The 26,516-nt window shown below is 43.2% G+C and overlaps 1 protein-coding gene across 6 annotated transcripts in view; it reads right to left on the reverse strand.

Moving 5' to 3' along the window:
- Window positions 1-17,134: 17,134 nt before the first annotated feature.
- YAP1 (Yes1 associated transcriptional regulator) overlaps window positions 17,135-26,516 on the reverse strand; it is a 58,754-nt gene continuing 49,372 nt past the window's right edge. For 2 of the 6 annotated variants that reach the window (XM_044284060.1, XM_044284058.1), the window contains 4 exons: window positions 22,410-22,588; window positions 20,730-20,860; window positions 19,993-20,105; window positions 17,135-19,101 (listed from right to left, as the gene is read on the reverse strand). In XM_044284060.1, coding sequence (XP_044139995.1) covers window positions 18,863-19,101; window positions 19,993-20,105; window positions 20,730-20,860; window positions 22,410-22,588 — 662 coding nt within the window. In that variant the 3' untranslated portion in view covers window positions 17,135-18,862. Of the gene's footprint in view, window positions 19,102-19,626; window positions 19,740-19,992; window positions 20,106-20,729; window positions 20,861-22,397; window positions 22,589-26,516 lie in introns of all 6 variants that reach the window. The other 4 variants (XM_044284059.1, XM_044284057.1, XM_044284061.1 and 1 more) reach the window with 3 other exon arrangements.

Here is a 26,516-nt window from a genome sequence, read left to right on the forward strand (position 1 = left end):
TCAAATATGCATAATTTCATAGTCCCTATTAAGACTATATGTGACATACATTTGTATGAGGATTGACCTGTTGATAAAGGCATGCTTGCCGAAACACGTCCTGGTTGTAGGACACAATAACTAATATTGGAATATATCATATCTTCAAAGACACAGCTGCTGGGATTTCGTATATACAGGATGAATATGTAACTGTCGGCCAGTACAGGCCCCAAAAATTAGCCAATAGGCATTCACCTGCCTTTTATGCAGCTGTATATACATAAGACAAGGACCATTCTTTGTTCTGTGTGGTGGCGGATATGTGTGGGCTGGCATGAGGAAATTCAATTACACATGGTTATCACACATGTTGAATTCTTCCAAGGTCCATGCCTCATCCATTTTTTTAAATTTTAGGTAGTCCACATTGTCGTGAGCTAGGCGAGTGTACTTATAGGTCACGATCCCCCATGCTGCGCTGAACATCCTTTGGACAGGACACTTAACGAGGGGCAAGCCAAGGGTTCCATGGCAAATTGTGCCAGCTCTGGCCACAGGTCAAGCCTGCACACCCAGTGGTAAAGGGGTTCCTCACTTCTCAGAGCATCCACATCGGCCGTTAACCCAATGTAGTCGGACACCTGCCGGTCTAGGCGTTACCTGAGGCTGTATCCAGAGGGCTGTCGATGGGTTGGCTGCAAGAATGATCATATCCGAAGTGACAAACACATCTTCAAACCGCCCTCTTTTTTCAGGCGCAGTAGGATTGGTATCCGCATCTGTTTCTCTGTGGGTGAAAATTCCTCTGCCAGTGCCCGCAACAGCAGAATGCAGCATCTCTCACAGCAAGGCCTGGAAATGCTGCATTCTGACAGCCCTCTGTGATGCTTGTGACTTGTCCACCATTTTGTGTTTGTATCGGGGCTCTAAGTACGTTGCCACCCAGTACTGGTCCTTGACCTTTATGCTTTTTATACAGAAGCGGTGGAGCCCCCATTTGCACTAAATTGGAAGCGGTGGAGCGCCCTGGCTCCTGCTCATCGCCCGCCCAGGAGAATGTCGTCCTCAGTTTCCTCCCCCCAGCCACGGACAACACCAGGGATCCCCGAAAAGTTTAAAGCCTGCTCTTCTCGCTCCTCCTCCTCCTCCCAGCCACCATCCTCCTCTGACTCCTCTTCAGACTCCTGCTGACTTGTTTCAGATGAAGTAGCCCCCCTTGGGAATTCATTCAGCATGGCGACTTCCTCATCGACAGCTTGATCAAGGACACGACGCAATGCACGCTCCAGAAAGAAGGCGTAAGCTACGATGTCACTGATGGCGCCCTGACTGCAACCGACCAGTTTGGTCATCTCATCAAATGGCTGCAGAAGTCTGCATGCATCGCGCATGAGCAACCACTGGCACCTTGCAAAAATAAAAAAATAAGCTCCCCAGAACCTGTCCTGCCGCAGAGTTCGTACAGGTAGTCGTTAATGGCACGTTTCTGCTGGAGCAGCCTATCAAGTATATACAAGGTGGAGTTCAAGCGCGTCGGGCAGTCACAATCAGATGTCTGACGGGCAAGTGGTATCGTCACTGAATGTCAGCAAGGCGAGCCATGGCTGTGCAAGATCTTCTAAAATGGCCAGAGATTTTCCTTACCTGTCGCAAGACGTCCTGGACCCCGGGGTATTTGGCAACGAATCGCTACACAACCAAGTTCAGGACATGTGCCATGCACGGCAAGTGTGTAGTTTTGCCCTGTTTCAGCGCGCTCAGCAGATTGGCACCGTTGTCGCACACCACATTACCAACTGTCGAATTGAGCGGGGTTAGCCACTGATCGGCCTGTGACCGCAGAGCTGAAAGCAGTGCAGGACCAGTGTGGCTCTTGGCTTCAAGGCACAACAGCAGCAGCACAGCATGACAACATCTCACCTTGCATGTCAAATAGGTTGTGGGAAGCTTGGGGGGGGTGCAGCGGAAGAGGCAGTAGCAGTGGAAAAGGAGGAGTCAGCCGAGGGGGAGACGGAGGATGGAGTAGGAGGAGGAGAAGAAGAGGCAGGCCTTCATGCAATCCGCGGCGGTAACACCAAATCCACACGGGTGCCACGGTTTACATGCTTGACGGCCGTCAGAAGGTTCACCCAGTGGGCAGTAATAGTTATGTACCTTCCCTGCCTGTGTTTTCTAGACCATATGTCTGTGGTCAGATGTATCTTGGCACCGACACTGTGTGCCAGAGATATATTAACTTGCCGCTGAACATGGCCAAATAGTTCAGGGATGCCCTTCTGGGAGAAATATTTCCTTGCGGGGACCTTCCATTGCAGGTGTGCCAATGGCCACAATTTTTTAAAGGCCTCAGAGTCCACCAATTTATATAGCAGTAGTTGGCAGGCTAGCAGTTTCGACAAGCCAGCGGTCAGCCGTTGGGCAAGAGGATTATCCGGCGTCATCATTTTTTTATTCTCAAACATTTGGGCCACGGATGCCTAAGTTGTGCCAGATGGATGCGACGATGGCACGATGGAGTGGAGGACAAATGGGAGGAGAGAGGAGAAGGAGAAGAGGCAGGACGTAGAGCACCGGGAGTGTGGCTTTGTGGGGTCTGATGACGTTGCTCCCACTGGGTTCGTGATAGGAGGCCAGGTGCCTTCATAAGGTGGTCGTCCCTAGGTGAGTGTTGGGCTTACCGCGACTTATGTGTTGACAGCACAGGGTGCAGATGGCAACACTATTATCAGCAGCTGACACGTTAAAAAAAAGCCCACACTGCAGAGCCATGTGTCGGCGTCCTGGGAGCGCCAGATGTGACCGTACATAGTGGATTGCTTGCTCCAGATACATTTGCAGTCTGCTTTTTGCCTCTTGTGAAATGCGAGTTCTGCCTGCTTCTCCTCCTTCTCCTCCCTATCTACTGCTCTGTCTCTCCCTCTGAACTCCCTTCCTCTTCCTCTCTTGTGGGCACCCACGTGACGTCCATCGACTCGTCATCATCGTCACCTTCACCACCACTGACATTAGAGATCTCGGAGTAGGCAGCAACAGTGGGGACCTACCTTCCTCAGGCTGATCTGGGTACTGTTGTCAGACCGCTGGGTGGTGGCCGTTGCTACCTCCTCTTCCTCATCCGATGCCAAGAATGGCTGCACATCGGTAAGGTCTGGATATGGATGGGAAAGTAATTCCTCTGACTCGAGTGGAGGGGCTATGGTGGTGGTGGTGGTGTCTTTGGGGGTGCACACAGCAGAGAGTGAGGAGGGTGCAGATACAGAGTATGAGGAGGGTGCAGAAGCGGAAGGCTGAGTGAGCCACTCAAACAAGTCTGGTGCGCCCTTTGAAGTTTTCGCACGCGCCTTCTCCAACTTACCACTAAGGCTCCCGCCTGGTGCACCTGCCCGCCCCTACCATCCCTGCAGAATGGCCTGCCTCTTCCTCTGCCTGTCATTTTCTAAATGACCCTCTGTCTAAGTCTGTAGAGAAGAGCAGGTATATGGCACCCCTCAATCAGTATTTGGTGGAAACAGGTATATAGCACCCCTCAATCAGTATTTGGCAGAAACAGGTATATGGCACTCCTCAATCAGTATTTTGTGGAAGCAGGTGTATCGCAGTCCTCAATCAGTATTTGGTGGAGGAAGGTATATAGCAATAGCACCCCTCAATCAGTATTTTGTGGAATAAGGTATATGGCACCTCTCAATCAGTATTTTGTGGAAGCAGGTATATAGCACCCCTCAATCAGTATTTAGCGGAAACAGGTATATGGCACCCCTCAATCAGTATTTAGCGGAAACAGGTATATGGCACCCCTCAATCAGTATTTTGTGGAAGCAGGATATGGAGATGCCGATAATTAACCTATCTAAAATTATTCTCAAACCAGAACATGAAACCCTCATACAAAAAGGTTTGTCGTTCACACCAGCAACATACTTCGACAGTTTTACGTGGGTCAAAGATGTAAATTTAATCGCTAGAAAACTTGCATTAGATAAGGAATTTAAAAACAAGGAGAGAGACTCTGCCCGATTCCCCTGAAGACACCAGTGTAACTGGTGAAACATGTCGGGGGGCAGTGTTTGAGAGTTTTAACATAGTAGGTGCACATAGGTATTCACTGAGTATGTAGAATGAGATAAGAAGCGCTACACCGCAGGAATAGCTAACAGTGAGCCTCCTTCAGCAGACACTACTCCTGAGACTGAAAAGCTGCCAGAGCGTTACTTTAACCTAGAGAATATCACCAAGAGAATAGACAACCTATAGAAAGTCTAAAACTACCAAGGCCATGTACTAGATTCAGACACCAAGGTACTGTTCATTATGGCATTGAAGACTTTACTGCTTAGAAAAGGGTTAATTGCCTCTGACACCCACCACACCATCCAGATCTGCAGCCCACAGCCTGGGAATTGCAGGAGTTAACAAGTACAACTTGCACGCCTGTGGTTAACTTGAAAAGTTGCAACGTTTTTAAAGAGAGACTCCGGGACTACAACCACCATTATTGCCGCTGCCATACACAGTAATTGGGGAGAAGTTATACTGCAGGACTGCATCAATTGCTGCTACTTGTTCTGGAACTCTCATCATCTACTCAGTAAAGAGAGTTTATTTATTCTAATTAAACTGGGTTATTGCCTCTATCATCCACCGGCCCCTACTCCGTGCCAACTGCGCAATCATTCACTGCATGTCCAGGGAGAGGGCTACCATCATGAACTGTGAGTACTACTACCACTATCATAGCCACTGCCACTCCTCCCATCCTCCCCTCTGGATCGCTGCCCGAGATGTCGTAGCAGGAGGCAGAGACTGGCCTAGGACCAGCTAGGGAGCCAGGGAAGCACCGGGTGAGGGGGAGTATTTATTTTTTGTTTACAAACAGTTTTTATTGAGAAATTTTAACAATTTTTAAAAGAGTTACAAACATGAGTCAATATTGCAAGAATAAAATAGGTCGATGTAAAAGAAAATAAATAATTTTCACTGACGCATCGTCAATGTATAATAATGTAAAGTACAACATTTCTGCATTAACAAGGCCATTGTACTACATTAGAACTGTTAGTTTCACTTTAACATATCGTCTATGAGACCCAGCCTGGTGGCTGGACCTTATGGGCCTCTGTAGCTGGGACTCCGAGGCCTATCTAATTCCTCCGGCTGCCATAGCAGCCATTGGCACCCTATGACTTGCGGGAGCCAATGGGGGTGATACAAACATCCAAATATTATGCCTTAATGGGGACAGATCCCTGCCCGCATTTATATACAGAATGCAAGATAATGCACCTGGGGCGTAAAAACCCAAGGGCAGAATACAGAATATTTTACACAGTCCTGACCTCAGTATCTGAGGAAAGGGATTTAGGAGTAATTATTTCAGAAGACTTAAAGGTGGGAAGACAATGTAATAGAGCAGCAGGAAATGCCAGCCGAATGCTTGGATGTATAGGGAGAGGTATAAGCAGTAGAAAGAGTGAAGTGCTTATGCCGCTGTACAGAACACTGGTGAGACCTCACTTGGAGTATTGTGCTCAGTACTGGAGGCCATATCTCCAGAAGGATATAGATACTCTAGAGAGAGTTCAGAGAAGAGCTACTAAACTAGTACATGGATTGCAGGATAAAACTTACCAGGAAAGGTTAAAGGACCTTAATATGTATAGCTTGGAAGAAAGACGAGACAGAGGGGATATGATAGAAACTGCTAAATACATAAAGGGAATCAACTCGGTAAAGGAGGAGAGAATATTTAAAAGAAGAAAAACTGCTACAAGAGGACATAGTTTTAAATTAGAGGGGCAAAGGTTTAAAAGTAATATCAGGAAGTATTACTTTACTCAGAGAGTAGTGGATGCATGGAATAGCCTTCCTGCAGAAGTGGTAGCTGCAAATACAGTGAAGGAGTTTAAGCATGCATGGGATAGGCATAAGGCTATCCTTCATATAAGATAGGGCCAGGGACTATTCATAGGATTCAGATATATTGGGCAGACTAGATGGGCCAAATGGTTCTTATCTGCCGACACATTCTATGTTTCTATGCTAGTGTCGGAAGAAACAGTGGCTTGTTCTCCACAAGCGGTTAAAAATGATGCCTTAAAGAAGCAGATCCCTGCTTGTATTTATACACATACACAAGTGTTAAAGAGGACCTGTCAGCACAAAGTGCAGTGCAATCTGCAGACAGCATGTTATAGAGCAGGGGAAGCTGAGCAGGTTGATATATATTTTTGTGGAAACAGATTCAGTAAAACAGATCCTCCTGCTCTATCACATGCTGCCTGCATATTGCATTGCATTATATGGTGACAGGTCTTTTAATTGTCAGAAGAAACAGTGGCTTGTTATGAACAAGCGTCTAAAAATGATGCTTTAAAGAGACAGATCCCTGCTCGTATTTATACACATACACAAGTGTTAAAGAGGACCTGTCATCACAAAGTGCAGTACAATCTGCATACAACATGTTATAGAGCAGGGGAAACTGAGCAGGTTGATATATATTTTTGTGGAAACAGATTCAGTAAAACAGCTCCTCCTGCTCTATCACATGCTGCCTGCAGATTGCATTGCATTTTGTGGTGACAGGTCCTTTAATTGTCAGAAGAAACAGTGGCTTGTTATGAACCAGCCACTGGTAATTGTGGCATGTAGCAGCAACAGTAGCAGCATCAATAGCAGCACAGAATGAAACAGACAAGGTGGTAGATGTGTGTATGGGTGAATAGGGGTAATAATAATAGTAGCATTGGCTGCTGGGTAGGGCTAATGGTAGGTGGAGTAGCAGCTGCGGTGGTGGAGGCAGCAGCATACAGTATGGAACACAATAGTAGGCAGACAGCAGTAGTGGCATGATGGGGCCGGTACTAAATATCCACCGTCAGCAATGGCAGATCCATTCAATAGACTCAAGCACCATAGAGTTCTTTCCTGATCACCATTCTGTTATCAATGACTGTCAACAGGACAGAACTGTAGTCTATGGGTCCGTGAAAACCACAGATGCCATCCGTCTTGCATCCGTTTTTCATGGATCATTAAGAAGAAATTCTTTGAAAACAATTTTTCAGCTGTTCAGTGTCAGTGAAACATGGATGCAACACGGACAGCAAAAAACGGACATGTGGACCCAACACGGATACTTCATGTACAGCTTCATGAATGCATCACTGACCACCTGCTCACGGATTTGAGCACAGACACGGACATGTGAATGAGGCTTAAGGTGTTAATGCTGCGTGTTAGGCTTCATGCCCACAGCCGTAAGTGTTTTGCGGTGCGCAAATTGCAGATCCGCAAAATACGACTCCTGGGCCAAGTGCATGACATCATTTATTTTTTTACTTCTGTACAAATGTCCTATCCTTGTTTGCTAAATTGACAAGAATAGGACATATTCTATATATTTTTTTTTTTTTTTGCGGGGCCACGTAATGGAAGTGCGGATGAAGACGTGGTAAAATGAAAGGGTCCGCATCTGATCCACAAATAATGAGGATCAGATGCAGACTGAAACTACGGCCGTGTGCGTAAGCCCATGTGTGAATGATGCACTTGTTTGTAGAAATAATCCTGGACAGAGAGATGGGTTGGCTGGAAAAGTAAGAACATGATGTGAGAAGTTACAGAGATAAACTCATACCATATTCCCCACACAAAATACTTATAAACTGTAGAAACTTGAGCTTTTTACAAAAAAAGGCTGGCGGGCCGTTCATTTATAAAATAAAATGAAGTTGTTATAGGATATTGTTTGCAAAATTTGCAGTGCAACATGAGCTTCTCAATTGCCACCAGCTGTATGAACGGTGAGTGAACAGTCCCTATGCTTTCCTTGATAAAACCTTCATCTACTTAATTAAATATGTCCCTATACTCTCCCTACCACACCTGGATGTAGCACAGCTTTTTCCTATTTTCATTGTCAAAATGTGTGACTTTTCTACACCAGAAAACGTGCACAGAGCCATCATACATCTCCCCCCATTGGGGTAGATTTGCTATAGATGGTAAAAACTTAGGGAGTAATGTATCAATATGTGACTTTTCTACCTTGTTGTTAAAGGGGTTGTCCGGTATTGGGGAGACTGGTGTAAGTGTACTAGGGTGACATACATATTACACACATGTATGTCCTACCTTTGACACACATTTCTGAAGCCCTGTTTTGATATAGCAAATTCTTAGTCGGAGGTGCCGATTTTCTTATACTCCGTGACGTACCGGGTCCCTTGCAGGCGAGCGAAGCTTCTTCTTCCGCTTCGCAGGGAGCCCGGTGAGGTCACCGTCAGACTTCTTAATTATGCAGAGCGCACGGAGGGGAGGTAACTAGGCTGGCGGACATTGCGCTAAGCCACGCCCATCCGGTCCTGTGACGTCACCGGGCATGGAGCTTTCTAATGAATGAAGGAGGCAGATCATTATGCTACTTAGCATAGAAAACTCCTCCCATGTAAAATACAGGCTAATGGGGCAGAAGGCTGGAGAATCAGGGGGGCGGATACATGGAGAATCTGACGATGTGCAGCAGGAGGCGGAATATGTATGAGGGGGGCGGGTGCATGGACGAGTTGATAGACAGTTGAAACCAGGAGATGCCGCGCTGTGCTGGGACCCACAGTGCGGCAGGAATTCATCACACACATAAACATCGATGTCAACAATCTGTTGGGGACCGGAGGAGCCGTGCAGAAGTGTAAAAAATACCTAAAAACATCGGGGGAACCTTGACTCGGCTAGTAGTGAGTAAATTATTTTTTTTTTGATCCCGGACAACCCCTTTAAGCTTCTGCTTGGTTTGAAGCCATTTTGTGGGACCAATGTACAAAATGTCGCACTTGTTTGAAACAAAAAATTTGGATGTTAAAGAAAAAAATAACATACAACACAGTATATATTTTGTTATTGGACGCCTCTGAATGAAATAGCACTGTCTACTATGCTATTTAATACTGCAAAAAAAAAAAAGGCACCTCCGATGGACGCAGAGCCAAATAGAGGGGAAAAAAGGACACTCTTTTTGGTCTCTGTCCGGTGACTGGGGGCTTATTGAACCGTTTACAGTGGGTGCCAGGTGCTATCCTGGTGTGTACTGTAAATGTGTCAAAACAGCTTAAGACAATGGTGGCGAACCTGTGGCACGGGTGCCAGAGGCGGCACTCAGAGCCCTCTCTGTGGGCACGTGCACCCGGAAAAAGTCTAAGGCGTACCAATATGCTTTAGACCTTTCCTGTCATTCATCAGCGCAGGGCGCACTATGAACAGCACAGGCAGCGCACGGAATGTAGGCAGGCTATTACAGCTACATGATAAAGTACATGGAAGATATATTATACCGGTATTCAGGTTAAATTACTGCTTTGTGCTAAATAAGTGGATTTTGGGTTGCAGTTTGGGCACTTGGTCTGTAAAAGGTTCGCCATCACTGGCCCAAGACCTAATGATCAGACCATAAAACTGCTAAACCAAATCAGTGTCATTCATTAATTCAAATCGAGTACACAGGAACCATAGAGGTAGTCCATGCAGTTGGTACAGGAACCTTGGAGAGAGAGAGGGGTACAAACCCTAGTTCATCCCAACCCATTTTGCCCTGTGGGTGGCAAGATGCTGTCCAGCACTCCCCTTCCTCAGATGAACTGCATTAATAGCAAGCAAGTTGGGGGAAATTTCCCCAAGAGCCATGGAAGGCGTATGAAGGGAAACATCACTGTCCTAGATGAAGAAAAAAATATGAGACCCCATGATGTGGCCCCTCAACCATATTGCAGTCAACCCGCTTGCAGCTGTCGTTTGCCTAGGAAACAAAAGGTCTGATTGGTTTCTTGGGGGCAATACCTTCACTTTTTCTCCACACTCCGTTCATACATGAGGCCTAGAGACAGAGGCCGACTCCATGTCACAGTGGAAGTGAAAGTAACAGCCTATACAGACTAAATATAGTTAATCACAGTTCTTGTGCCCCAGGGCCCTGAGAACTGGCAGCGGCTGAGACTTCTATTCCTCTGCCACAGGCTTCAGAATGTCATACGTTCTGCCAAGAAATAGCGGCCTATTGTTGTCACAGCAATCAATGTGGAAGTGTGAGCAACACCATTACAGAGATTACGAGCCAGAATTTACATTGACCTAGCTTTAAACATAGCACATCGGTTGCCCGTAAGGTTAGAATCGCCCAACATGTTTTTGGCATGGGAACACATTCTAAAATAAGGGGGGGAGGGGGGGGGGGGGTTTAAATGCCAAGAATCAGCTGTCACATAGCGTCTGGATGTGTTCTCCTGCTGTATATTTTAAATCTGCGGGGCTCTGTGTTCACTGTTACAGTATGGTTGTGGCTTTGATGGCCATGGACAATTGTTACAGCACAAGGAAATATGTCCTATTGTGAGTGGAGGACATCATGCCAAAGCTTGGGCCCATACAAGAGGATTCTCCTGTCCTTTGGTGGGCCAGTCCGACTCGATTGTTCCCGCAAACACCACAGTGCAGCCTCTATGGGGCACAATTGTTATGGTCTATCCTCAATCTGTGGCCTGGTAGACTGTATTAGCTAAATTACAAAGCCCTCAAAACAAGATCATATGTCCAGTAGAGCCACAGCCACAATAGAGGTTTGCCATATACAAGCACCACACTTGTCCACAGGTTGTATGTAGTATTGTATCTCAGCTCTATTCACTTTAATTAACATGAGCTGCAATACCAGGCAGCAGGGGTGGACTGGGAACTTAAAGTGGCCCTGGAGAAAATACTAAAAGTGGCCCCATTTTGTCCAAATTGATGGAAGGCAGGGCAAAAACAAGTAGGCAAGAAATACATCCCAAAAACTTCCACTGGCCAGCTGTGAGGAGGGCTCAGGAGGCCACCGCTGTTCTAGACAACTTAGGATGGGAAGGTGAGGTAAAGGAAGAAGATCTTGAGATGAACCATAACTAGGTCTCACCCTCCCTCCTCTATGTGATCTATACACATGGCAAAAAAAAAAAAATACACCTTTTAATATATACACCTTGTTTTATTAAATTGGAAATAATATATTCAAAAGTATCAGTGTATTGTGATTTCCAAAGTATATGTAGTACAAAAATAGATTGTCAAAAACATTGAATTAGGACACATTTCATCTGTACATTTCTGGTGGCAAAAGAGAAAAAAAAAATATAATTGTCGTTTTCAAAGTCATCAACTGTAAAAAGACACATGCACAACAGAATTTTGTGGACCATAAAAATACAGAATATTGCAACAAGAAATGATTAATTTAGATACAATGTAACAGAAATGAGGCTACTAATAATACACCGGCAGGCTAACTAAGTATACTATACATACTGCACATGTGGAGTTTCTAATGTAAATAAAAAAATATTAAAAAAGCAAAATACATCTACCGTATATTCTAGTCAATTGGTCACATAAAGGAGCACACTGGGTTTTTCTCCTTTTACAGATTGAGATCCAGTACAACTTTTTGTGAAACCAAATGGAAGACATTACAAAGCTCGACAGAATAAACACCTTCACTGGTCATTCAATTCATCGTGTATGATCGGTTCAGAATGGAAATGCTATTAATATTTCATATGGGAAGTCTAAATATTTTGCAAAAATATCAACATTCAAGAGCAATTTTTTTGCCTCTATATTTAAAAGGGGTTTTCCAGGAGTACAATGTTGATGCCCTATCCCAGGCATAGCCAACCTGTGGCTCTCCAGCTGTTGTAAAACTACAACTCCCACCATGCCCTGCTGTAGGCTGATATCTGTAGACTGTCAGGGCATGATGGGAGTTGAAGTTTTGCAACAGCTGGAGAGCCTTTAGGTTGGCCATCCCTGCTATCCTAAGGACAGGTCATCCATATCTGATCGTTGGAGGTCTGACTTTTAGCCCTGATCAGTTCTTTGAAGAGGTCACTGCACGTAAAGTTGTGGCCGCCTTATTGCTAACCAAGCACAGCGCCATATTTTTTTTTATAGTGGATGCATGTGGTACTACAGCCCAGGCCCATTCATTTGAAAGGGACTGAGCTGAACATAGGCCATGTGAATGATGAACGTGACGTCACTAGATTAGGAAGAAGCCTCAGCTCTCAGCAGAGCAATGCAGACTCTTCACACACCCGATTGGCTGGGGTGCATGGAGTCCCACTGATCAGACAGTGATGACACATCAGCATAGGTCATCAGTATTTTACTTATGGAAAATCCTGTTAACATATTTACAATGTTTTTCTTGACAAAAACCTTCCTAAGAATATTCAGCAAATCTTTCATCTCAAAAAGTGTCAGTGTTGGCCAAGTGACCAGATATTGTAGAGTGTAATGTCCAGAATATATACTGAACACTAGAATATATTGGCCTGGCCTTATCCTTACATGTCCAAAAATACTGATTAAAATATGTAATCAAATTCCGACCACAGAGATATATGATGGATAGAAGATACAATATGAATGGCTGTCAATATAAGTCCAAAGGAGAAGAACATGAGGACCAAATCTGATCTTTCTAAATCCTTCTATTACGTCTGACCTGTACTGGTTTTATGGTTGGGTGATCAGGAACACAGAAAATGTCCTCCTCACATCTGTAGACTACTTATCTCAACTAATACAAGAATGAGTCATGGAGTTCTTGATCTAGTACAACCCATTCTTAGCTTGTTATTATACCCAAGTATAAAAATATGCGAAAAAACATCAAGGACATGATAGAAAGACAAATTATTGAGGTGCTTGAATATATAGACGTTTAACACAAGCACAAAAGATAATATCTGAGGGGACATGATGTTGCTTCTGTAAAAGCAGATCCAGGGTTACCAACTATCCATTCATTCCTGTAGAGTCCCTAGAAATAGGGACCTTTTTTCCATGTCCAATTAAGAAAAAAATTGATGCATCTTACATTGAAGTTCAAAGGAGCGTGCACCAGTAACTATGAGAATTAACATTTTACAGCTCATTCTAAGCTACAGAGAGGCCATATTCTTAATGTGTCCTTATGGCTTTCCAATGTGTCTAAAAAATTTTTTAGCGGTCTGTGATTTTTGGATAAGGTGTCCATGGAAAAAAAAAAAAAAATAAAAAAAAAAAAATAAATCAGGGAGGCAATGGTGAGTAGCTCCTGCTCTGTCAGAGCTAGGGTCCCCATGGACAACCATGTTGTGCTACATTTATCCTGCAGTGGCTGCAGCTAGACCAGGCTTTTTTTTTTTGGGGGGACGACTACGATAATGATGACATATCGCTAGTATATGCCATAAATGTCAGATAGGAGCAGGTCCTAGAGGTGGGACCCGCACCTATCTTCAGAACAGGGCCCCCAAAGTGAGCAGAGAAGCAGTCGTGCATATGTAACTACCCCCATTCACCTCTATGGGAGTTCTGAAAATAGATCTTTTTGGAATTCCCATAGCGATGAATGGAGAACCCGTCACTTCGGAGGTTCGAGGAATACCAAAAAGAGCTGAGCGAGTATTGGCTCAGCTATCTCCAGCAGTCCGATAGCAGAGAATGAAGAGGTAGCCGCACTTGTCCGAAGCGCTCTCCACTGCTATGACATTTCCAAAAATAGCCAAGCTCCCATAGCAATGAATGGAGAGTACGCAGTGTTTGCGTATGTGCTTCCCTTTACGTCAGGGGTTACATTCAGTAGAAAGGAGTGGATCCTAGAGTAGGGACATGCACCCGACTGATGGCATATCCTAGGAATATGCCATCAGTGTCCCAGTTGGGCCAAACACTTTAAGCCTGTTCCATAGGCAAGCAATCAAAATAGATTTTGATAAACCTGGAATGCTTTTGAATATTATATATAAAAATTCAAAGTAACTTTTTCAAAAGGCTTTTTACAATACTTTGTTGATAGAAGGGTGGCTCTAAAGTTAGTTGATCGGACAATCAGACCCCTAACAATTATTTGTATACTGCTGAGGGACTATGCAGCACCTCCATGGGGAAATAAAGCATCACATTGTGCCAATGGAAATCAATGTGCTGTGGGCCTTCAGAGTGAGACCATTCATGGTGCTCCTCTTCATGCTGGCTAATTGAGGGGATATACCGCATGCGAGATCACCCCTCTACAAATACGAAATGCCCTAAGAATATATTCAAAAATTAAGCCGTGTAATCATTTTTCCAGAAAGCAGAGAATTCTAGATCACCATAGAAAGATGGTTCATACTGAGGTCATGAAGAAATCTTAGAACATAGTCAGAGTCTTCTGGATCTAGCTGTCGGAAGGGCAGACCAGAAGTCTAGGTGAGTTGTTAAACCTACAGAACAAGGATGACTGGTTGTGGTAGTCTGCCTCCTAAAAAGCTTCATTACTGTCCCAATTGCCAGACATGGCAGATATACCAGGTCTGGTGTCACCTTCTAGAGGGAGTCTAGACCTTAAAAGGGAAAGCACAGATAAACAAAAATAAAAAAATTAAAATTCTAAAATCATGCAGTTTTCACACTGGCCACTAGGCCTAAAATACTTTAAGACGTCCTGTTCTTTGACATCATACACATGGTCCATAGGCACAATGGACAGGAGGAGACCTCAATGACTTCTATGAGAGAGAGTTTTTAGCCATGCTCTCTGACCTGTGCAGGTGAGGAGAGAGTAGATAAGATACTGTGAATGGTGGATCCTATGTTATCTAAATAGAGGTAATATCTGTCACTGTAATCCTGCCTGTGGTGATAATTCCATGGCTGCTGAAAAGGGATCTGTACGGAACAGTTTTCTACTGGCTAACACCGTATCAGACTTTTTTGTCCTTTCACCATTATCAGGCCTAGGGAGCTCCTGCAGGAACAAAGGTCTGTGGCTAGACCCACGGTGGCAATCTTTACCTGATCCCCGTTGCTGGATTCCTGGTCCATTACTCCCCTTCGGACGTCTCAGGCCTCACCATGTCAACATCTGGTTTGACACGGAACATGTGGCCGCTGCAGCCAGTGACATGTCACCCATGTATCAGGTCATTGGGTGACAGTTGAAGCCAGTCATTGGTTGCAGCAGCCACATGGGGTGTGCGGCTCTCCTGAGGTGTCCTTGTACCATGGGTAGATCAGATATGTGCATTTCTCCAGGCCTTTCTTCCTCTTCTTGATATTTATGGGTTAACGGTTCCCCTTATTTTTTGTATCTCTAGTTAGTTACTTTTCTCTCTCAGCATTTACTCTATACTTACACACACATTTGAGACCTGCACATATCAGGACTACTGGTTTACATTGGTTTATGAAGAACAAATTGATATTCATACCATTTCATATGGAGGTATTTGATACATATGTCCTACTTACATATTGTACCATATTCACTCCTGCTACTAGTTCTCGGGGTGGCTGCACTTTTTTCCTTGGGGAGTTTTTTGTTATTTTTTTTTACAAATTTTTGTGCTAATAAAGGATTATATAGTTTTGTCCTTTGGGCTACAATGACTCCCTTGTTTCATTTGTGTATTTCGCAGCAGCCACGTGACACCAGATGTTGACGCAAGTAGTCCTACCTGTGGCACCTGAGTGGGAGCGATGGAGCCAGAACACAGCAGCGGGGATCAGGAAAATAGGCTTTCCCACTGATGGTCCAGCCACGCTGGGGGGGTCTGCAGAAACTGTGACCAGAGGTGAACAACCCATTAAAATCTGCCCATCCCAGTTATTCAGTCAATATTTATATCAAGCCTAAGACCAGCTCTAGACCGCGCTCGCGCCAAATTTACTATATGCCAACCTGGCCTGATGCAATTTTTATTCTTCATTAGTCCAATATCTCTGGCTCTCTAAACTGGAGCAGTATTCCAATTAGGCTAAATAGGCTATAAATACGTTATGTTACAGCAGGATACTTTTTTGGAATCTGGACCCACTTTCTCCTTCTAAACAGCAAAGTAAGTAACCTCCTATCAGGTCTGTTGACTTTGCTGTAGGCTTAGGGTAGGGCCAGTTGTGATGGTCAAGGCAGAGCAGCTGAAGACAGTGCGGCCATGAAAGCCACAACTATTTTCTATAGATTGCTTGCCTATTGGTCGCGCTGTTTTGGGCTAATGCAACTGAGAATTGTTAATGATCCTTAGGAAATAGATGCGGCTTGCATGCCCACGCAGTTTTCAGCCAGGCCTGGTCCAACCCATAGCATAGCTTTGTAAGAAGGAAAAACATGTTATTTCCAAATATGAAAGCAAATATGCAATGTGTAGAACACTACAGTGCAGCACACTAATCTATAATAGCATTTATATTATAGCCAGCTTTTCAAAAATTGCCAAATACTGATGATAATGGACTTTATCAGTCCAACAGGAACTGGCGACACCGCTGAGTTACTGATGCCTGGCAATCTGAATTCTGGAGAAGATTGATCCAGTTGGAAACTTTGTTCTTCATGTTCAGTAAAAGGACTGCTCTGACTACAAAAGCAATGTTTAAAGGAAGTAGCCATTAAAATAAAAGTCACCTATTGTTTAAGTTTTTATATTAAAAAAAAAAAATTGGGAAAAAACCCAAAAACTAAAATCGTGTGGTTTACACTGGCCACTACTCCCAATATGTTGAGGCTTCCTGTTCTGTACAAACAAGTACTTTTTTTCCCAGTAGTGATCATATTTTGAAATATATATTTTTTTTATATAACAGGAGCCACTATTCACAATAGGTGATATCACAGCTTATCTACTCCCCCCTGACCTCTGCACAGGTCACAGAGCATGCCTAGAAAACTCTCCCATAGAGGTCAATGAGGTCTCCTCCTGTTCATTGTGTTTATGGCCCACGTGGCTGGTTTGAGGGTCTAGTGATTGGCAAATCCCACAGGTCCCATTCTGCTCCATACAGACAAAAGGGATCAGTGGTGGATGCCTGTTGGTAGCAGTTTTCAGTTGTTTCCCGTGGACTCTTTAGGATTTCCGAAAAACTGCACCAAGAGTTTTGAAAATAACTTCATGGACCCAAAGGTGAACAAAAACACCACAAACCAAAAATCATACTTTGTATAATTTTATACAGTATTTCACTACTATTTTTCAAAAAAAAAACAAAACACACCTTTATCTTTTGCCAGTCAGCCATCCAGTGATGTCATCGCATTTAAAGACATTGTTAAATTTGGATTTCAGGTAAATCAAAAGGAAATTTAAAAAGACAATAATTCTTACAGTTAGCTATTTGTTTAATTTTCTAATAAAACAATTAGGTGTACAATAAGACAATCATTTAATAGTCATACAAAAAACAAAAAAAAAACACCCATTTGCAAGAAAACAGATGGTGACAGACAGGTTTAAAGATACAACACAATTCTTTTCAATTCTACATGTAGATCTATCATTTTTTGGCCAATGACACTCCTCTGATTAAAAAAAAAATAAAAAAAGAAAAAAAAATGAAAAATGCCATTTGGGCAATTTGTTGGCAAGAAGACAACAAAATAAAATAAACCCTGGAGACGGGCGATATATGTACTAGACTTTAGAATTTTAAGTAAAAAGACATTTAACTATAAAAAGACAGGAGGTAGGTGGAATGATTTGTTCGATAAATGTCAAAACCTTGTATTTTTGCCAGTAATAAAAACACATACTAAAAATCTCTCTGGTACCACCTCCAATCCACACATAAAAGTATAAAATCATAGAGCATATACTGGCACCTGCCGGCGTCATCTTGCATCATCAGCGTGTATAAACAAATATGACATTACAGAGCCGTTCAATGTAGTGTTCAGAAGTTTCGGAACCTTGCACAGACCCAAACAACTTATTTTCAACCAATATACCAAAAGAGCAACTTTACATCAAATACAAACCATAATAAAGCTCGGTACTTCAAACATTATTAAAACAGGGTTTAGGATTGCCTAGAGTGGACTTGAGTCTATCCGATTACACATACATCCCCTCTCCAAAGACTAATGTGAACTATTTTAGATTTATGACTTCCAACTTGAATTTGTATGGCTGGGGGGGGGGGGGGGGGGGAAATAAAAATACAATTAGGCGGTGTCAAGCCAACCATAGGTGGGCAGATGACTCCCGGTGAGACATCTTTCCAACCTTAAAACTTGTTTATGGCCTCCAACTTGAATTTGTATGGCTGGAAAAAAAACAAAAACAAACATCATATCGAATTAGGTGGTGTCAAGCCAACCATAGATGGGCAGAGGACTCCTGGTGAGACATCTTCCCAACTTCAAGCTTGTTGGGTCACGAATAGCTTAACACAGTTTTGAGTTTTACGTAGGCCTCCAATCATGGCTTATTTTGGTTGCCCTGGGTCAGAATAAGTAGTGTTTCTTTGGACACAGCATATCCCAAAACAAAGAAATTTAACACTGGTTCGTGGAAAACGTTCAAGGGGCTTGTAATAAGCCAATAAAGCAAAATCTTGAGAGGCCGCTCAACCCCTTGGAGTAGAAAGGCTTGGAAAGGATAAGAACATGGTTGGTGCCACCATATAAGAAGTTATATATGAGTAAATATTTTGTCCTTCCCTAGTACAGTAGCTAATAATGTCAGTAGAATGGGAAGAAAACTGTTACTGCATATTTACAAGATGGAGCATCTACTTGTAATGTGTATTGCTTTACTCTTCCCATTCTCTTTACATAAAAATACTCAGAGGCAGCTAGGAAATTCAAAATGTTGATATCTCAGGCTCTCAAATGGTGGTGGTGGGGGAAAGTGTTTGTAATAAAAGCAGCAACGGGTGAGGAGAAAATACTAAAACGAGAAAAAAAATAAAAATTGTAGATGTCTTTGAAAGTTTATCTGGAGCACAAGCTGATAGTCTGCCACGTGGACAAGTTAGGCTCGTAAAGTTATAGGCACTCTTAATTGACAAAATCCTTCAGAGATTTTGGAAGCAGTTTTTGTAGAGGCCTCTATAACCATGTGAGGAAACTTTCTTTATCCAGTTTGGTGCCTGCAAGCACAGACTCCATGTCATTAAGGATGTCAGAACTCAAAGCTTCTTGTAGACTTGGCATTAGTTCCTCTCCCTCTACGTTCATTGCTTCCCCCTCAAGCGTACCAAGGTCCACATTAGTTCCTGGAAGTGCTTCCAAATAGTCAGGGAATCTGTTCTGTTGGGTAGGCATACTGCTTTGGTTGATTGCATCACCTGCCAAATAAATTATAACATTTTAGAAAAAAACTAAACAAAAATCTTTCAAAATAATAAATGAACAAGAAGCAAAGTACAAAAAGTTGGAGGCACAATACCAACCAGGAGATGCTCCTAGCTGGGGGCATTGCATGTTTTGGCTATTATGTGATTCTTAGCTCTAGGTTCTGCTGCAGTAATGCATCTGAAAATAACTCTTCTAAGGAGACATTATTAGCATACCACTTAGATGTCCAATCAATGGAGAACCCAACCACTATGACAAATGCTGATTGCGAGAATGAAGTGGCAGCAGTGAAACACCACTCCTGTTGGCTCCCCCAAGTTTTCTCCAAATGAAAAAGCAGATGGAGACAGCACTTCCAATTTAGTGATCCTTTATTCCAGGTACAACTCCAAATGAGACGTTTTGGCTTAGCAGCTTTTTTCAAGCATGTTTGACCACTAAGGCTGTGATTGGAAGTGCTGTCTCCATGTGCTTTTTCATTTAGATATCTGTTTGTTTGGGGGATTAAACCTTACCCCAGGGAGATGTGCACTCACTTTCTCCATCGTCTGGAGTGCTGTCCAAATTGGTATTTAGTCGAGGTTTTCTCCAGACCAACCAGAGCCCATGAACATGGGTGGTGCAGTTTCTAGAAGAAAGTAGCCATGTTTTCCTTATCCTGCACAACCCTTAAATTTTTATTTTTTTTATTTTTTTGGTGGGGTGGGGCGGTTTTACATACTGAAATGGATTCGATCAAATATAGATAACCCTGGACATACTGTTAGTGTATAAACATTGATATAGTCTAAATCACATTCAATTTCATGCTCTTTGAAAAACACACAAAAAAAAAAAGCATAAAAATAAATAAATCCCAAGTATATCCAGAAATAACTGACCTGTGTCCATTTCATCAACACTGTTGAGGAAATCATCAGGTGTGCGGGGAACACTGTAACTACTCATGCTCAATCCGCTATCCGTACTCTCATCTCTGGAGTGAAACGTGCCGCTGCAACAGAAAAAAAAAAAACAAAGTACAGAAAAAAATAATCCTATGCAAGTCAAAAATAAAAGCTAAGAAAGTGTAAAAAAAAATATTTTTTTTATATAAAATCACCATTCTTCTGAATCTACTGTGATAGCTGCACCATCTCGCAGTTGGCCAGCAGGATAAATATCCATGCCGCAGTCACTTATACCTTCACTTATTTTGGGGGGAGATGGCGCCTAGGGGTGGGCGGTATAGGCGATATAAATTTGTGCCACGATATGGATTTTGTGGTCACTTACACCAATGATTAATACTGGGGAGGGAGGGGGTGTGGGTTTGAGTTACCAGAGGGGGCTGATAAGAGGGAGAGGCTGGGGGGCACATGAGAGGCTGGCTGCCATGGTCAGCTCCCTTGTTGTGTGCACAAAGCACATGGCAGCAGGGAGACAAGGGTTGAATATGACAAGGGTTCCAGCCCTTAAGGGGGCTAATAGTTAATAAAAAAAAATATATAAAAAAAATGTTTAAACCCCCCCATATAGAAAACAATATATCGCAATATATATTGCACATGCTTAAAATTATATCGCAATATCGATTTTAGGCCATATCACCCACCCCTAATGGCGCCAATTAACACACCTGTTGAGGAAAGGATCGGAACTGTTCATGGTCATTGTTCTGAGCTCTTGAGTGATTCCGGAAGAACACACTGGATTTTGAGTTCCACCATCTTGCTCTATGGTTGGTAGTTGACTACGAAGAGCTAGTTCCTGTAAAGGAAAGAAAACTTGTGTACTATTAAATTCAATATTCACATGAATAACACAGAGTCCAACATACAAACGACACCTACCAATAAACATTCAGATGTGCTCATGTTTTTCTCATCTAATCTACACAATCTTCACGACAACAAGATTATTGGCAGAAACAGCAAAATGAAAGGGGGAGAGAGATACAATGATGTATTCAATTACAATGCACCTCTCTCCTTTGCAAATGCAACGTATGGTCACCATACAGGTAACTTAAGCGTGTCCCAAAAAATGGTGATGGCACAAATTTGCTTGCAAGTTTTGTTTAACAAAGTTGCCGATGCAGCCACAATTTTACAGCAACTCCTGGGGACCAAATTTTGATGAGAATCTCTCTCCCTATTTTTAGTGAAGGCCTCGAAATATGGCAGGTTTTTCACATGTCCAGAACTACTTAGAGGGCTAAACCAGAAAGTTGTAGGACACAAAGTTAGTGCACAGGAATGGGACAGATCTGAATAAAATTTTTATTTACTGCAAAACTAAAAAGCTTCAAAAATTGCAGCAGAACTGGCCTTGAGCTGATCCTACAGGCAGTACTAGATAAAATCTTACATGCTGAAAATCTGCTCAAACAAAGTCACAAAAACAATGCTACAAATGTTTATGTAGAGAACATTACAAAATACTGGTTTTTCGGCCAGAAACTTGTCAGACTGGAGTAGTTTATTTTTGGCTTTGCTGCATATACAGTATATTCCAAAGAAGACCACAAAAAAACAGCAGACCATAGAAGGGTGGGGAGAAAAAAAAATTCTTTGAGATTGAGCCTGGGGTTAGGGCTTGGAAGCATGATGTGGTACCAGCTCTTTTTTGAAAACGTAACTCCTTGCATATCTTCACTACTGTTCAGGCTGTAATAAATGCAGGGCTTTGACACTGTCGAATGTGATGGTGACGTAGCTAGGTTCTCTTGGCTTGAGTCTAAAAAAGGTACCCATTGATACAAGTTAGAAGAACCTGATAATTGTGCGTGGTCACCTAACTACCTCAACAGAATGTTAGAAGAAAGAAGGATCGGTCGTGTTAAAATCCAACATGCCGGATCCTATTCTCCTCAGACATTTGTCATGCCAAGAACATGTGTGGGGACCAACAGCTAGAGAATACGGGCATCTTAAAGTTGTCCATGGCTCAGCTGTTTCCATAACTCTTAGTGGTGAGGGCCATGCTAAAGTGTAGCTTTCTCTCCACCAACCTTAATATGTTCCTGTGGCAGGTCAGAAATAGAGGACTTGTCTTATATTAACAATTCTGCTAAATTGGGTCTAGGTTGCATATGGGATGATGGGGGTATATAATTCCTTTTATTATTTTTTTTATTGGAGGTTCATACATCACCTACTTTGAGGGAGATAATACAAATCTGTTCTCATGCCGTAATCTGCACTACATTGACATAGAATGTACTGTTTATCGTGAAGACTAGGAGAAATAACACACAGATGACAGGACAAACATAAATAAAGAGTAACAAAAGGCTGTTTCTAACCTGTGGCCTCACCTGCCGAAGCAGTTCTTGGTGCTTGAGACGTAGTCGTTCTTTCTCCATCTGAAGTTGTTGGAGTCTTAGCTGCTGCTGATTGGCACCACCTCCCATGACACCGCTCTGGGGGCTCTGAGGCGCTAATGGTGGAGGGGATCTGACTGGTGCACTCTGACTTAGTCTCTGTTGGTTCATGGCTGGAAGGGGAAAGAGAAGAAAAATATGTTATTTTGTGGTAGAAACCCATGTCCTAAATTACATATATTAAAGGATTCACACGTGGCTGGTGCATCCAACAAAGAACATAACCGCCACTGTGGCTACGCAATAAAGGAGGAAAATGTTAAGAAAATCAGGTGGCTCCAACAAGTTGTACAGGCTGAACAATTCTACTTCAACTGTTCAACCCCAGAAATCCAACAGTTTGAGGAAGTCATACCAGAATGGAAGACATTTAACAGAATTACAAACCAATTTTAACTCTGGTAACATCTACCTTACAAGGTTACCTTAACCTGGCCATAAAAATTGGTTGAAAGTGCCAATTTTAACAATCTGGTGGAGAATGTCCCAACTGATGGCAGGAATTGGGAGGCACAGTAATTGGGCCTAATGAGCTCTAACACATCTGATTCTTTATTCATGTGGTGAACAGGACACTGACAGAGGTGTCTGTTGGTGGCTCAGCCCCCTGTGCCCATTTGATAAGCTTATGGTGTGACTCTTAAAATGGGTAAAGCAATGTTCCTCAAACTGTAGCTGCCCCCAGCTGTTGCAAAACTACAACTGTCAGGATTATTTTTTCCATCTAAGCCAAACCATTTCCTGGAAGCTCACAACCTCATCTTATATCTGATTCTTTCCTCCCACAGAAATCCACACTTACTCATCACTTTCTCGTTAGGAGGGACTTAAAAAAAAAAAAAAAAAAAAGTGTGTGGGAATGAAGGGACTCCAGTCATGCATTAGAGGGATCACCTCAGCATCCACATAAGACAGAGAAGGAAACCTCTTTACATAAAACAATGCTCTGTTTCATGAGGTGGGTAGGCCTGGTTTCTCTCTTCTATTTTCACCAGGTCACAGTGACATCAGCGGCCTGAACGCATGCCAAGAGGTAAACAGCTGCCTAACTTGGCGATCTCTGGCTTGGCAAACATCTCATTGTAAGAGGCTTTTTATGATAACATTTTAACTTAAGACTTTTTTTTATTTTATTATTATTCTGTGCTCTACTACATTGAAACCAAGCTGTGGAGGCTACAGTATCGTTTCCAACAAGCTAGAACAAAACTAGTGCAAATAAAACCAATGGGGTATTCCCACCAAACACAAAGATATGCAAGATAAAAATCAGTGGGGGATTTGACCTCTGAGCTCCAGACACTCAGTAACAGAGGTCCTAAAGTCCCTTCCACATTTTCCCCTATGTAGGGATCTGCAACACGGCTCTATTGTAGAGACCACGGCTGTGAGGGAGATGTAGTTCTGTGGCCCCTACATTCTAAGAACCATTGGGCATCCTAACTATTGTCTCCACCAGTAAGGAAGTGATAGCAAATTGCAGTGTTATGCAATGACTTTTAATATCGGAAAACCCCTTTAAAGATGTAATTCTCCTAAAAATGGGTCATAGGCAATACATTGTATGGGTCAGTACAAAGAACTTGATAGTCCCCTGGCTAAAAGCTCCCATCCAGACGTGTATCAGGTGCCCACTAGTCTCTGCTTCCTGGTCCTGGCTCAACATAGAGGAAATGCCCGCTTAGGCAATTACTGGCTGAGGTGGGTCTCTGTGGCCAGTGATTGGATGAGCAGGCATCTTCTGCTACTTCCTTTGTGTTGAGGCACAACCAGGAAGTGGAGAAGAGCAGCTCGGGATCGGGCGATCGGAAAAGTGAGCACAGATTACTTTTTCGATGCGGTTTGCCCCTTATATAAAAAAATGTATCCCACCAGGCAGCTCTTGGACACCAAGACCTATAACAGTGCATGTGCTATTTTTGGAGTTTCGCAACACCAAGAAATGCAGAGACAGAAAAAAAGGAGAGAGAATTTTTTTTTTTTTTTTTTTTTAAATCAAGTATTCAGGATCCTCCAGTATTTATTCTATAGCTCTAAAATAGATTCAGTTCAGTAGTGGTGGTGGGGGGGGGGGGGGGGAAATAGTGCATAAACTTCATCCAGAAAGTTACTAGCAGATCTCCTTTCCTGGAAAACCCTGCTGCCTTCTGCTCAGGACACCACAAACTTCAAACGTGATAAAAAGTAAATAAGCCAATCTGGTATTATTATAAGCCAGAGTTCAGTCTGTTTGCCGTAAGATTACCCATACCCCAGCAAATCTGGAAAGCATTTGATTGGCATACGAAGCCGTACCCAGGCAGCTAAGACCTCACAGGCAGGCAAACAAAAAAACGCTTTGTTCTGGTGAAGAGGGGAAATCAGGATATGGGGGCGGGCGGGGATTACATTTTCTGGAGCAAAATATACAAAATAAAGACAACCCCCCAATTAAAGCACCCACCTCACGGCAAACATTCTGCTCCTAGACAAAAGAACAGGGGAGGGGGTTGCAAGTGATAATTAATGCTTACATTATAGCAAACAGTAAGATAATGAGATGTTCGGAGGAGAGCTGCAGGGAACACACACACACGGTGACCAAGTTCTCCACGAATCTCCCTACGATGGAAACAGACCACAAACTCCATGTGGAAAGTGAGGCTGCAGACCTGAGAAATACATGACGTAAAAACTCAGTTCTCTCCTGCCGCTCTTCAAGTACCATCCACAGAAGTGCTGTTTATGGTAGTCTGTACCCTGCAGGCAGACTCAGTTTTACTGGGCAGCAGTACAAAAACAAACCCCATAAAAAATATAAATAAAAATGATACCATTTACCGAGTACCAAATGATGCCTACAGTACTGCATCCAAAGAATGATGTGCAGCCCAAAGGACAGAACCATTATAACCATTTCTGAATGTTTTTAATGCCAGTCTAGAACTTATAACTGGGTTAATGGGATATCCAGAGAATGATTTTTTTTGGGCTAAAAGTAGAAATTAAGCCGCCACTCTGGTGGTCCTTACTGGTCTTTGTTTACTTTGCTGGAAGAAAGACAACATGGCTGCCTACCCAAGCGAGCGTAGAGACCAGTGATTGGCTGAAGTAGTCTTATGCCATACACCACTGAGGCCAAACAGTGGCTGCAGCGATCTTGCGGGTAGATGGTCATGCCATCACTGCAGAAAAGTAAAAACTAGAGAAACATCGGTGCTGGATTGGTGGGGATTTAGCAGGTGAGTATGGCTGATTTTAGCAGGATACCTGCTGTTACCCATTTGAGCTTTTATGGCAAACAGAATTACTAGATCTGCAGGTCCCAATGGAATTGGAAAATCAGGGGTCTAGTGACTCATGTTCAGACTCTTGTCGGGAGCTGGGAGTGTCGAAATCAGCTGATGTTGAAGCCAACCCCGTTAAAGAGGATTTCCACCAAAAACACAAGTAATTGTACCTATATCACCGGATCGGTAGTTAGATCAGAGCCATGAGAGGGCAGACCTTTTTCAGTGCACGATATAGAAGATATAGGGGATATAGATATCAGCCAAACCCATCATGTTGGGATGACCATCTAATGTCCATGGGGCTTCAGACGCTCCCCTGACGTCAATGCCTCAGTAGTAGAGAAGGAAGAGGCACATTGGATTCAACTGGATGATCCTTTCCTAAGCCAGTAGATAGCGTCTGCCAGACTACTCCTTTCTCCCCTCCTCCCATTCACTACACATGCATGCTCAGCTGAGTATGGGAGCATCGGAAGAGATAGCCGTTTGATGAACAAGCATTTAGCCAACAGCCAGTGTTTAAATACTGATGGATCGGGGCCATCGGCATTCATTTGAACGGGCCAGATTACAAAGGGCCGATGCACACCGAATGTGGGAGGAACGATTTGCTACCACTGTCGCCCCCCCCCCCCCCCATTCAGTTCTGTTGATTATTGGCAGCACATTCCTGATTACAACGTTCCTATGAACACTTCCTTATAATTGGCCTGAAAATCATGACATCTAATAGGACCCCAAAGCCCGATTCACACACGTGCTTGGTCCG

The sequence above is a fragment of the Bufo gargarizans genome, chromosome 3, assembly GCF_014858855.1.
Source record: "Bufo gargarizans isolate SCDJY-AF-19 chromosome 3, ASM1485885v1, whole genome shotgun sequence".
NCBI classification, from domain to species: domain Eukaryota; kingdom Metazoa; phylum Chordata; class Amphibia; order Anura; family Bufonidae; genus Bufo; species Bufo gargarizans.